Here is a 13,324-nt window from a genome sequence, read left to right as displayed (position 1 = left end):
CAAACCCAATCCTCCACCCTGCCACAGTATGTATTCCAGGTTCTTGTGGTCCATCCAGACCAGAAACCGAACAGTCGAGCCCTCAAGCAAGTGTTGCCATTCCTTTCACAGCAAGCAGCTCTGTTCGACAGTCAGGAGAGAGACCTTTCCTTCCCTTCTGCCCTTGCCTGTGCCCGTCCGCTGTCGCCGAACCTGGTCCCAAGCTCGTGCCACCCTCCTCAAGTCTGTTGCCAGTTATGCCATTGGGGCTAACCGTCGTAGGACTCCAGTCCCAAGGTACCGAGTGGGCCAGAAGGTATGGCTCTCAGCCTGGGTCCTGCCATTCCAAGTGGAATCACGTAAGCTGGCGCCCAGATACCAGGTGGCCCAGGTCCATTTTCCATACTGAAGTTCATCAGCCCATCGGCTGTCCGGCTCCATCTGCCCAGGTCTATGAGAGTACACCCAACATTTCATGTCTCTAAACTGAAGCCGGTCCATGAAAGCTCTCTGGTCCCAAACACAGCACCGCCTCCTCCTCGCTCCACTTAGCCTCTGCAAAAATAAAATGTTTGCAATGTTGGAAAATCACTGTCCTGCAAAGAGTAAATAATATCCAATCTACTTTTCATGACTAGTCTTTTTAGACTGATGGTATGCAACAAATGTATGAGCTGTGGAATGAAAATGCAGCATGGTGTGAAGAGCATCATACAACACAGACATCATCAGTGTGATTTTATTTTATTTGAGAAGATTTTAAGGCAAGACAAGGCAAGGCAAGTTTATTTGTATAGCACAATTCAACACAAGGTAATTTAAAGTGCTTTACATCAACATTAAAAGCAGCAAGACACAATTAAACAGTAAATAACAAATAAAATGAAATAAAATGATAAAAAATAGAGGTAAAATAATAAAAAGAAAAAGTTATTAAAAAATAAGGGCAGTATAGTACAGCAGGTAAGTATTTAATTTAAGAGTATGCTTCATTAAAGGTATAGTCTGTGATCGTATTCCAAAACATTTATTGTTATACTGGGTGACATGGTCCTTCCATCCTGAGAGTAGCCAGTGAGTAATGTGTTCAGAAAGAGGAAAGAAAAAAATCCGACCTCTCTGACAGCTTTAATCCTGTAAAAACTCTGACCAATCTGTTTTTTGCACTCCGAATGGCACGGATTGGTCAGAGGACCAGAGGATTGGCAGGGGGGAAAGAACCAATCAGATGCCTTCATTTTAAGTCCCGCCGACGCCCCCTCTGTCCCATGCGCGCACTCTACTTCCAGCCCCCGTGTCCGCTTCCCACGGGTCTTCCTCGGCTCAGAGTGTCCCAGTGTAACCTCCCGCTCCTCCAGACCGACTGGCAACCGTGAACTGACATCGGAGGGTCACGTAACGGCTTGCCCTGCTAAAAAGGCTAAAAAAAGAAAGCCAAAGTGCGATTCTGCGGCGCAGGTTGTCCGCTACTGGGGGTCTGCCACGGTCTGCCCCAGTATGGGGGTCCATGGGGATGGAGGCGTCTCCATCCCGGCGAGGGCGGAGAGCGCCTGGCGGTGCGCTGCGCTGCCGTGCAGGCTCTGTTGCCACGGCTACGCCATAGGGTACGCCGTAGCCTATGGCATCGGGTACGCGGCGAAGCTTACCATTCTGCGTTGGTGTAACGTGGAGCCATAAATCAGCCGTCAGTGTGTGCTCTGTGTGCTGTTCTGAACTTCTCTGTTGTGCTCATTTTGCTGGGACGTCGGGTCCCTCTGCCGAGACACAACTTTTGCGGTATGCGTTCATTGTTGTGTCTAAAAATGATGCGCAGTGTCCACCCAATCAGAAACGGTACAGATATTCTGTGATATTTTTTTATATTTATAAAAAAATTTAATTATAAAAAAATATAGGATCCCCATAACTTTGATTGGGTGGGCAGGACGCACGTTTGGGTGGGCACAGCCCACCCCTGCCCCCCCCTAAAACCGGCCTTGCTTACAGGTGAATGAGACATTCCCGATCACCTGCGCCAACTGCCTGCTGTCTCTCCCCCCGGAGGGATCGTGGTCGGGGGTCCCGAAGACCCCCGACTCTAGAAGACGGGGGAGACGTGCCGGTGTGATTGTCCGACTCAAAGCTCACCTGAGAGTGTCCTCCTCCTCGGCTGAGTTGCGCCACAGATCTTCTTCTCCTGCTCGGTTCGTCTGCAGCCGTTGGATCCGCCCTGTCTTTCCGGAGCCAGCGTCGCTGATTACTCCGGTAAAGGGACCTGCTACGCTGGCGCAGCTTAAGGCTGGAACATCTGGGAGAAAGTATGCTTGCTTCCAGCCTCCCGACGCTGGTTCCATCTCGCTCACCTGGTCTTCCGCTCCTCCTGTCGCGTCACTGACACGTCATCAGAGCGCCGACACCGTGAAAGGAATATTGCCGGGAACATTGCGAGACTGTGCCATACTGTGTGTGGTGGACGGAGAGGTGTGGATCCCAGCCTGCTCTGTCCCATCCAGAGATCCACTGGTCAAATCCACATTAAAACTGAACTTTTTAATGCCCAGTCCCTATCAAATAAATCAAGCCTGGTCCATGATCACATCCTTGATAAAGATATTGACCTGATGGGCCTCACTGAGACCTGGCACCAACCTGAGGTCTTTTCCTCATTAAATGAAGCCTGTCCCCCTGGATACAATTACCTGCAGAGAGCTTGCTGTACTGGCCGAGGTGGTGGCCTGGCGGTAATCTACCGCAATACTCTCAAGCTGTCTCCTCTGTCTCTACCTGAAGTGTCCTCTTTTGAATATTTGGCCTTCAAATCAAAACCTCCATCCAAGATCAATGCTGTACTAATTTACCGGCCACCCAAACCACACCCACCCTTCGTCAAAGAAATTCATGACCTTCTCACCTCCCTCTGCTCTCTATCTTCCAATAATATTATACTGGGTGGTATGAACATTCATATTGATAACCCCTCCTCCACCCTGTCAGCTGATTTACTTCATGTGTTGGACTGTCTCAGCCTTGATGCACCCACACACACCAGGGGGCGCACTTTAGACCATCTCAGACTCTCCCTCCATCAAAAATCTGGCAGTATATGACCTGGGTATCTCTGATCACAGCATGGACATGTCCTGCTCATCCCACCTCCCCCAGCCTAAATGCGATATTCATTTTCGCAATTTAAAAAACATCAACCCTGCCATTTTGCATTCTGACCTCCGAATGCTGGCCTCAGTTAACTTTCCATCAGTTATGGAATCGGTTGAACACTACAACCATTCTCTCCGCTGCCTCCTGGATGTACATGCCCCTCTCAAAACAAGGACTGTGTCTTTCTCCCGCAATGCCCCCTGGTTCACGAATGAACTGCGCAGGATGAAAGCTGCTGGCCGTGCCATTGAAAAACGGATTAAATCATCTGGCCTGGTGGTACACAAGCTGGCCTACAGAGACCATCAGAAGGCCTATGCAGCAGCCCTTAAAGAAGCCCGGTCCACCTATTATTCGAACATCATCAATAGCAGTCCAGGAAATTCAGCAGCTTTTTTCCACCATAAATCATCTCCTTAATTCCAAAAACCAAACCCAAAAACAGAGTCTACAGCAGAACACTGTAACAGGTTTCTTGTATTCTTCAAAGACAAGATCAATTCCATCCGGTCTCAGCTCGCAGGCTCCCCAGCACCATATCTGCCATCTGCCTGCCCTCAACCTGTAACTTTTAGCACATTTGCTCCTGTCACACAGACCGAAGTCGAGAGTTTCATCAAAAAAATGAAACCCTCCACCTCCACTTTGGATCCCATTTCTACAACACTCATAAACTCCAACCTGTCTGTTATGAGCCCTCTTATCACACAAATAATAAACCACTCATTAAACTCCGGCCATGTCCCGCCGTCACTCAAGACTGCCTCGACCCAGAATGTCTGTCCAACTACCGGCCCATTTCCCATCGTCCATTTCTGTCCAAGGTGCTTGAAAAAGCTGTTGCCACACAGCTACAGCTACAGGAACATCTTCAACACCATTCACTATTTGACATTTTTCAATCTGGTTTCCGCACTGCCCATAGTACAGAGACAGCATTATTGAGGGTAACCAATGACCTTCTCATCTCCGCCGTCTCTGGATCCCCCTCCCTGCTCATCCTCCTCCACCTTTCAGCGGCTTTTGATACTGTTGACCACCATATCCTCCTAAGCCATCTACACACCAACATTGGTCTCCATCACTCCACACTGGACTGGTTCACCTATTACCTTGCTGACAGAACAGAGTACGTCAGCCTGGGATCTTCCAAGTCCCAAACAGCCCCTGTTACGTTTGGTGTCCCCCAAGGGTCTGTCCTAGGACCTCTCCTTTTTATTTTGTACATGCTGCCCCTGGGTCGTGTCATCAGCCGAAACGGCATCTCTTTTCACTGCTGCCGATGACACTCAGCTGTACCTCCGAACCGACCACAACCCCAGTCCTCTCATCATCACCCACTCAAGCCTTTCCAACTGCCTGGAGGAGATTAGGGCGTGGATGAGTCACAATTTCCTCGAAATTAACAGTTCCAAAACCGAAGCCATGCAAATTGGCAACCCTCACCAGGTCCAGTCATCCCCCATAACCACCATCTCCTTCTCCGGTCAAGACATCCCCCTCTCTACCTCTGTTACAACCTCGGTGTGAAGCTGGACCCACAACTCACCTTCATAAACCACATCAAACATCGTCCACGCCCTAATCTCCTCCAGCCTCGACTACTGTAATAGCCTGCTCATCGGTATCCCCAACAAACACCTCCGGAAACTTAAATTCATTCAGAACTGTGCTGCCCGAACTCTAATGAAAACTCGCAAATACGACCATATCACCCCTATTCTTCAGAACCTACACTGGCTTCACATAACCTCAAGAATCCAATACAAGATCGCCCTCATCACCCACCTCTGCATCTACAGCAATGACCTCATTCTTCTTCCGGCTCTCGACGAAGGCGGACGCTTTTCTGCTCTCTCCCTTATCTGTCTGCCCTGCTACTGCTTTTGTTTGTCTCGTCTTCAGAGTCTCTTCTTTTTCACTCCTCCGAAACTCTACAATCATGGAATTGATTAACTGGTCTCTCAGCACAATTGACCAAATTTTTGCGACCAGAAGACAGGGGGTAAGGGAGCCCTCTTGCCCCGATGGGACATTCTTTTTTGGATACACAATGGATTCCTACAAATACTGGAAGCCTTTGTGTCTCAAGATTCTGTCTGTCAAGGACGTTTAAGATGCCTTCATAATTGGATTTATGATAGCAGGATTTCTCCTGATCATCCTCCTGATAGGAGGAGAGGGATTACTTGGCTACCTACAAACGCTTAAGACGTCGACAGCTGTTTTGGCTCTTTCAGAGCAAGGCAAAGCAAGGCGATCAACGCTCTGACTTTAACGTTGGGGGAGCAAGGCCGTAAGGTGGATGCGATTCTCGAACAGAATCGCAGGCTGGCGGCGGTCTTTGAGCTCATTGGCAAGATTGATAACACCCTGGAGAAGTTGGAAGCTCGGCTTGGCAGGAAGTGATCACAAATTCGTCTGACTGGAGTCGCCATTGATGAACCAGAGACTGAAGGCAGACGGGAAATTACTGGGCTGCCTGTTTTAAATATAATTGTTGATTCTATAATCTGGCCTTGAAAGAGCGTTCTTCGGCCGATCGCTCCGGTCACAATCTTTCTGGTGGAATGGAAACAAGGCGACTCTGCCCCCACTACTAACCCTCCCCCTCTCCAACGAACACCTGTGGATCCCTGTTTCAGAACTGTACTGAGCCGCCTGATAACATCAAGGACATGTGGCTGAGAGCAGCTCTGGGCGAAGGTTCACGGACGGACTCATCACTTCACAGACAGACACTTACTGATAGACACACACACCTCCCTCAATTCGACGCCTTCCTCGGCTCCTCCCTCTTATCAGCCCCCCCCCAACAGTCTCCGGGTTTCGAGCGCCAGACGGCGATCACTTGGATGTACTGTGCGGGAACCCCCCCGCCCCCCACACCCCACACCCCACACCCACACACCCACATGCAAGTCTTGTGATGTCTGTTGCACTGTGTGCTGCTGAGGTGTTTTTTGCACCTTGATACTGTGTATATACTCAGTGTGAAGATGTTTTTTTTCTCCCCCCCCCTATCCCAGTGTTACCCTTTGGAAAACAGGCACACAATACCATTGTGTCGCCGCCGATGTATCCGAAGTCAAAATTCGTTTTCTAAGCTGACCTAATAAACTTGATTCTGATTCTGATTCTGATTCTGATCACCACCTCTGCATCTACAGCAATGACCTCATCACCACCTCTGCATCTACAGCAATGCCCCTCAATACCTCAAGGATCTCCTGACTCCTCACTCATCCACCCGTAACCTCCGGTCACAAAACACCAACCTCCTCTGTCAGCCCCGCACACGACTCCGCTCCCTGGGAGACCGAGCCTTCTGCTCCCTCCCTGTACACCTATGTCAACCCCAGTCTGTGGACAATTTTAAAAAAAGGGGCACATGCAGCACCAGAGGAAATAAAACACTGGACCTTTTTTATGCCAACCTTAAAGAGGCATATACATCATCAGATCTGATCATGACCTGATACACCTTATCTCCCTGTATCAGTCTCTGGTATGCAGACACCCACACCAGACAGATCTCGGCTGAAGAGTCGCTGGAGACTGTTAAGGACTGTTTTGACCCTACGGTGTGGGATCTGTTCTGTGAGGACTTCAGGGAGGACATTGACAGTCTTACCAACTGTGTCACGGACTACCTAAACTTCTGTGTAGACTCCACCATACCCACCAAGACAGTTAGAGTGTTTGTAAACAGCAAACCATGGATCACTCCTGACATTAAAGACCTGCTCAAGGACAAAAGGAGGGCCTTTAAGTCAGGAGACAGGGACCTGCTGAAGACTTTGCAGAGGGACCTGAGGAGGAAGATCCGAGAGGGAAAGAGCAGCTACAGGAGGAGGATGTAAGAACAAGCAACGGGATGATGTCAGCGGGGTCTGGAGGAGCCTGAACACCATCTCAGGATGTAGCAACTCCAGACCTGCGCTGGACAGGGATCAGGAGTGGGTGAATGACCTGAACAGGTTTTTAAACATGTTTGAACCAGCCACCCCTCCCCCCACCCAACCAGCCCTGCTGCAACTTCCCCCGACTGGAGCCTCTGCTGCTCAAAGGACTCACACCTCAACTCCCTTCCCTGCTACCCCCCCTCCACTACCCCTGTGCACACTCTCTACTCCACCACCCTGCTCCCACCCCCCACTGCTCCTTCACAACCCCTCACCCCACTCCCTACTCCACCGAACCCACCAAAAATCCCCTCCCTGCAACCCCGCCCAGCCGGACGGTCCCCGGCCTGAGTCGGGCGATGGGGGTGTGTAGCGGGGTGGAGGATTGGATGTGGTCTGTGGGGAGCAGCACGCAGGTGGCGCCTGGTTCAGCTGATTGGGCACACCTGCCCAATCAATCTCTCCACCCTGCCTGGCTATAAAAACAGCGGCTGCACACCAGCAAAGAGCTCTGCTCGAGGGGACACAGAGCTACTGAGTGGTTGATACTCGTCTGTGTCTGGCTAAAATAAAATAGTCACAATTTCTCCTCTTAACCCCGTGTCCTCTGTCCTGTCGGTCGACCCCGGTAGCAGCAAGATTGCAACAGATATTGTTGAAACTAGTTTGCAAGGAAGTCAAGATTGTCTTGACCATGTCTACATGCCGAATTGCATAGCATAGTAGCACTTTCCAGCTGTACTCCTACAGCCCCAAAGCGCTTTACACTGTAGACATCCACACACACAAACCAGTCTGACAACCGGGAGCAACTGGGGATTCAGTGTCTTGCCCAAGGACACTTTGGTCGAAACAGAAGGAACTAGGGCTCGAACCACTGATGGTCGTACGCTCTACCAACTGAGCCACCTACCCCGAACTATAGACCAGTTGAAAAAAAAAAAAAACATGGAACACCATGTGAGAAGCAGGAGGTCAGAACTCAGCAGTCCACCTGCATTTCAATGATGAGCGATACTCTTGAGGACAAGAATGTACACATTTTCTGTAGAGAAGGATAGTGTTTTTGTCAAATCAAAATTAAACAAAAGGTGGGGGTCTCCTTTTTTTTATCTATCACACACTCACAGTGCACCCTTGAATCGCAGATTTCATAGCCATCTTTACTAATTCATGAGACCAAAACCAGATGAACTTTTCACAGTGGAAAAAAGACTCCAATAGCTCATGAGTGATAGCAGGGTCAATCACTTTCATGTCTTCAACAGCTCATGCGTTCAAAACTCTCCACACAAACCATTTTAAACTGAAAAAGCCTTTTTGATGGAAGATTAAACTTTTTCAAGAACCAAGTAAAGGAAATCCATTTGTCTTGGTTCAAGCCTTTGAGAATGTACTACAGAGGACTTGGATGGCAGTGTTAATGTTACTACTTGCATGCTGATTGTCATGCTCTAATACCTGAGCTCAGAATCTGATCAGGACATGGTGCAGACTGCAGAGCAAAATAAATTAGATAACTTTCATTTTATAACTTCTAAGCTCTTACACATCTGCATTCTGGTTGGCAGACATCTAAGAACAGAGTCAAAGTAAATGAAATGGATGCAATGTACATTCTGTGAACATTACTCACTACTGCACCTCTTTTCTGCTTTCCCTATATATAATCTTATTCCTCCATGCCGCTGTGGTCTTGGTGAAACCAGATAATTATGCACCGGCTCCAGCGTCTGCTGAGGTCACAGAAAGAGAAGAACAACAAACAACCACCAAGCACTGTGGCAACAGTGAGTCTAGAGAAAATGAAGGCAAAGGTACTGCACTGGGACAAATTTGTCATACATCACTTCCATTCTGAGCACACAATTCAATGTTCCACACTGCAAATGCATCAGACAACAACAAAAGGATATTTTTAAAAGGCTAATTGAAATATTTACACTCCTAGAACAATAAACAGTTCTAAATTACTGTTAACCATGATGCATGGTGCATATCCATAATACAGCCTTCAACTGGACCTAATTTCAACAATTTGGACATGAAACATTTTGCTCTAAGTAGATTTGACGAAGATGGAGATAACAAGAAAAAAATGATGTGGGGCCTGACAAGGATTTCCAGGTCTTGTTGGCATGTTATGCCAATGAAGAGGTCCAGCAGGACTTTTTCTTATAATCTCAATTGCTACATTACGTTACCAAAAGCAAACAAAAACACAAGAAATATCCCTTCTATGTTTACTTCTTTCTTCTTCTCTTCTTTTACTGCACTCAATTCTTCTTTTTCATCTCCTTTTATGCTGTTGGCCAATTATGAACAGCAAGAAAAGGCACATTACTGCCAACCACTTGGTAAGCAGTGTTATTTATTTGATCAGTGGTTCCTGTGTGGCGCAACAGTGTAATGGAGGCACTGGCTGAAGGGGCTGAGGAGGCAGTCAACCATGTTAGACAAAGCTTGCAAATAAATTGCTTTTAAGGCATGTTTGTTCTTCCTTATACATGTGTATGTATATATATATATATATAGTATATATTATATATATGTATACATTTTTTTAAATTGTATTCTTTATTTCATTCATTAAAAGAAAAACAAAACAATTCAATATAATTACAACAAATCTCTTTCCTTGAATGAAAGGGCGCAGAAAGAAGACTAAGCTTATTTTATCTTTCCCTTTTTCCCAAGAAATCAAATTTCAATTAATGTCTCACAGCAAGAAGATCCTGGGTTCGATTCCCGCCGGGGACGCTGTGGGCGCTGAAGTGCGTGTTAGTTCCCCCATGACTTCAGCACCCACACCCTGGTTGGGATTGGAGAAAGGATCTTTCTGTGTGGAGTTTGCATGTTCTCCTCGTGTTCCCTTGGTAGCAATGGGAGCTACCCTCACAAAAACAGTCCTGGGGCCTCATTTATCAAATTTATCAACCGTTCGTACGCACAAGTAGTAAGAACATTCCCACGCAAAGTATGGAATTTATCAACATGTACCTGTGCGTAGGAACGCGTGTAAATTCAAGCACAACTCTGACCATGCATACACACAAAACCTAGTGGTAGAACAGGGAAACTACAAATAGAACCCATTAAAAGAGTCACAGTGTTCAGCGATCTCAAACTTCACACATGTTCCCCGTTTCCTCCAATTAATAAAAATCCTGCATTAGTAATTTAGACATTTTGAATAATTGGTGTGACAAGCTATAAAAGACAGCTTTGGCAGGACGACCTGAAAAGAAAATACAAGCACCATGGCTTATCTTGCACTGGAGGAGGATTTGGAGAACCTGCGCTCCGAGGGAGCGTGTTTTCAAAGAGCGCGCTGATGTTCAGTGAAAGACAGAGCGGCTGCTTAGCAGGTACCGCTTCCCCAAAAACACTCCGATGGATCTATGCCGTCATTTACAACCTATGTTGGAGCGACAGACAAAACGCACCAAATCCATCCCAGTCACATCCAGCTCCGTCCACCCTGGGATGTTTGTCCACCGGAACATTTCAGAGAGAGATTGGAGACATATGTGGCATTTCGCAGCCGACACTGCGATGCAACTATGTCTCTGTTGCCCGTCGTTGCCCGGTGGCCTGAACGCACGACTGATTTATTCTGCAGAACAGCTCTGTTGGTGTTTGCACCTCCAAGCAGGAGCTTTTGACTCCAACCAAATCTTAATTTATATGGATAATCTTCCAAGAAATATATCAAACATGGTCAACATAATTATTTTACTAGGTAAATATCACATACATAAATGCAAATGGAATAACAGCAAACCCTCCATTGTACATCTGAAAAATGAATGTAAATTGTACTTAGCGCCTCTAAAACTGATGCGTGAAAAAAACGATATTGCCAAAAGCTTATATGAAACAATGTCTTTGTTTCTTAATTTTTGTTAATACACTTCCCATAGCTTGTCAGTAAATGTATCTTTTGTATTTGCCCTCAACCCCCCAAAATGTTGAATATCTGTAGATAATTGATTGTTTTGTTTCATTTGCCTTTTGTTGTAAACCCTACAGAATTTTGTTCAATAAAGTTTGAAAAGAAAAAAAACCTCCTGTTGTTGCTCCATATATGGTCAATTGGAGGCGTTTCCGAATGCAAATGACGCTAACCGTGCACGAGCACGGCAGTTAAGAACAGGTGGGATTTATCATCACTGATGTGCGTACGACCGGTGTCCGCACGCTTGATAAATTCAGATTTTTTTGTACTTACACGCATTCTAAATTTCATTCCTACGATAGAATATAGAACCTTTTCTACGAACGGTTAATAAAAGAGGCCCCTGGGCTCTACATGCCCCCTCTGGCCAGCCAGGGTGGAATAACGTGATCCTTCCACGCGCTACGTCCGGGCAGAGAAACCCCTGTCTGTTAAGGAGGAGACCTGAGCTCAGTGCAGGAACTCCCGGGGTTGGTAGAGGGAGAGCAATGCCCAGGACTGACTTAGGTAGGAGACCTGGGTGAAAAAATGGGATAAAAAAAACAATGAAAACTACAAAGACCTTTTATTATGCAAATGTTTTGTTATGCATGCTCTTGATTATATTCTTGTTAATTGTATTTGTTTTGCTTTTTACCAGGTGCCCAATGACACAAGAAATCACCCAAAAGGGGGGTACGCCAGCACAACTCTACCCAATGACCACCACCACACTGGACATCATGGGGTGTTTGAAGACTTTGCTTGCTAAAATGCACCATTGTTTCCCATCTGGTGACCAAAAAAAAAGAAAAGAAGCCATTTGTGTAGTGATCAATGACAGACCTCTGTATTTCTGTCATATGTTTGTTGTTACTGGTGAAAAGCTTCAGCCAAAGTTAAACATCAGTCTTGTGCTTTGAAAAAACCCAGCTTTCTTTTTCTTTTGTGCTATTGCTTTGGATGGCACTGCCCTCACCTTTTCCTTTCTTCACTTTGATCCAAGATACTTCCATCCTTCATTCCTTGCCACTGTTTGGCTTACGGTTTTTCTCCCACTAGGGGAGTTTTTACCTGCCATTGTATATGTAATAATTGCTCGGGGGTTTATATTCTGGATCTCTGGAAAGCGTCTAGAGACAACTTTTGTTGTATTAGACGCTATATAAATAAAATTGAATTGAATTGAATTGAATTGATACTTTGTCACCATTAGTGCATGATCAATACAAATGAACAACAGGAGGACTCCATGTTATTTTCATCAAATTGATTTTCCAATAAAGGGAAAAGTAATCTAATCTAACCTTAAATAATTTATCTAGTTGTCTAATTTTGTTTTTCTTATTACATTTTTTGCCTCTCAAATTACTGCACTCACAATCAGTACACATGATACATTATTTCATTGTTTTAATTGATACTAGTAATCTGTATATACAGTATTTTAGTAACAACTGAAAAAAACAACGTGACTTCAAAAAATCTATTAGCATCTTTCCACAAGATACACAATGACTAGTTTGTGGTTAATGTGTTAGAGACTAGCACCATACTTGTACATAAAATCCAACTAAAAAAGTCATCCAAAATGTTCTGTTTTGATCGTTGTTTAAATTTAATGAACACATGGTTATATACACTATGAAATATCAATTTTATGTATTTATACATTCTGAAGAGATAGATAGATAGATAGATAGATAGATAGATAGATAGATAGATAGATAGATAGATAGATAGATAGATAGATAGATAGATAGATAGATAGATAGATAGATAGATAGATAGATAGATAGATAGATAGATAGATAGATAGGGCAGGTGTAACCTTTATTGACATATCATCCCAATGCATTTTAGTTGTATAGGATGAAACACAGATCTTTACAGATTAATGAAAATTTATGTATGTTTTTACGTGACAATACTTCAAGAAAATAATAATTTACCACACATTTCTGGTCACCATCACAACTTTTAACTAACATAAGCAATAAGAGAGGGGATTGTATTGACTTTGCAAAGTTATCTCCTTCAGATGGGTAGGCAGTCTATATGCATATGTCTGTGTATGTAGTAGTACTTTATTCACATATGGAGAGCTAAAGAGTGATATCATGTAAAGACTATTTCAGAGGTTGAAATATTGTAAATGATTTAATTGTAAAAAAGTGAGACATGGCAAATTTTGTAGCACAAGTTTGAAAAGTGTAAAATAAAAAAAATTATAGAACATGCATGAATTCTCGCATATATCTATTATGACAGAAAACCCAACTAATCACTCAGACTGTTTTCTTTCAAGAATGCCCTTGTAATCACTCGTAAAATGTTTCTTAGATTTGAAGATCTTAAAGAACTA

The 13,324-nt window shown here is 45.1% G+C and overlaps 1 protein-coding gene across 4 annotated transcripts in view; it reads left to right on the top strand.

Moving 5' to 3' along the window:
* The window catches only part of asic4a (acid-sensing (proton-gated) ion channel family member 4a), a 221,153-nt gene extending 207,829 nt beyond the window's left edge, over nucleotides 1–13,324 (top strand). For 3 of the 4 annotated variants that reach the window (XM_061723019.1, XM_061723018.1, XM_061723016.1), the window contains 2 exons: nucleotides 8,732–8,839; nucleotides 11,621–13,324. In XM_061723019.1, coding sequence (XP_061579003.1) covers nucleotides 8,732–8,839; nucleotides 11,621–11,731 — 219 coding nt within the window. In that variant the 3' untranslated portion in view covers nucleotides 11,732–13,324. Of the gene's footprint in view, nucleotides 1–8,731; nucleotides 8,840–9,348; nucleotides 9,380–11,620 lie in introns of all 4 variants that reach the window. The other variant, XM_061723017.1, reaches the window with a different exon arrangement.

The sequence above is a fragment of the Cololabis saira genome, chromosome 6 (genome assembly GCF_033807715.1).
Source record: "Cololabis saira isolate AMF1-May2022 chromosome 6, fColSai1.1, whole genome shotgun sequence".
Taxonomy (NCBI): Eukaryota; Metazoa; Chordata; class Actinopteri; order Beloniformes; family Belonidae; genus Cololabis; species Cololabis saira.
The sequence above is the reverse complement of the archived record's forward strand: the minus strand, read 5'-3'. Positions and strand labels throughout refer to the sequence as shown.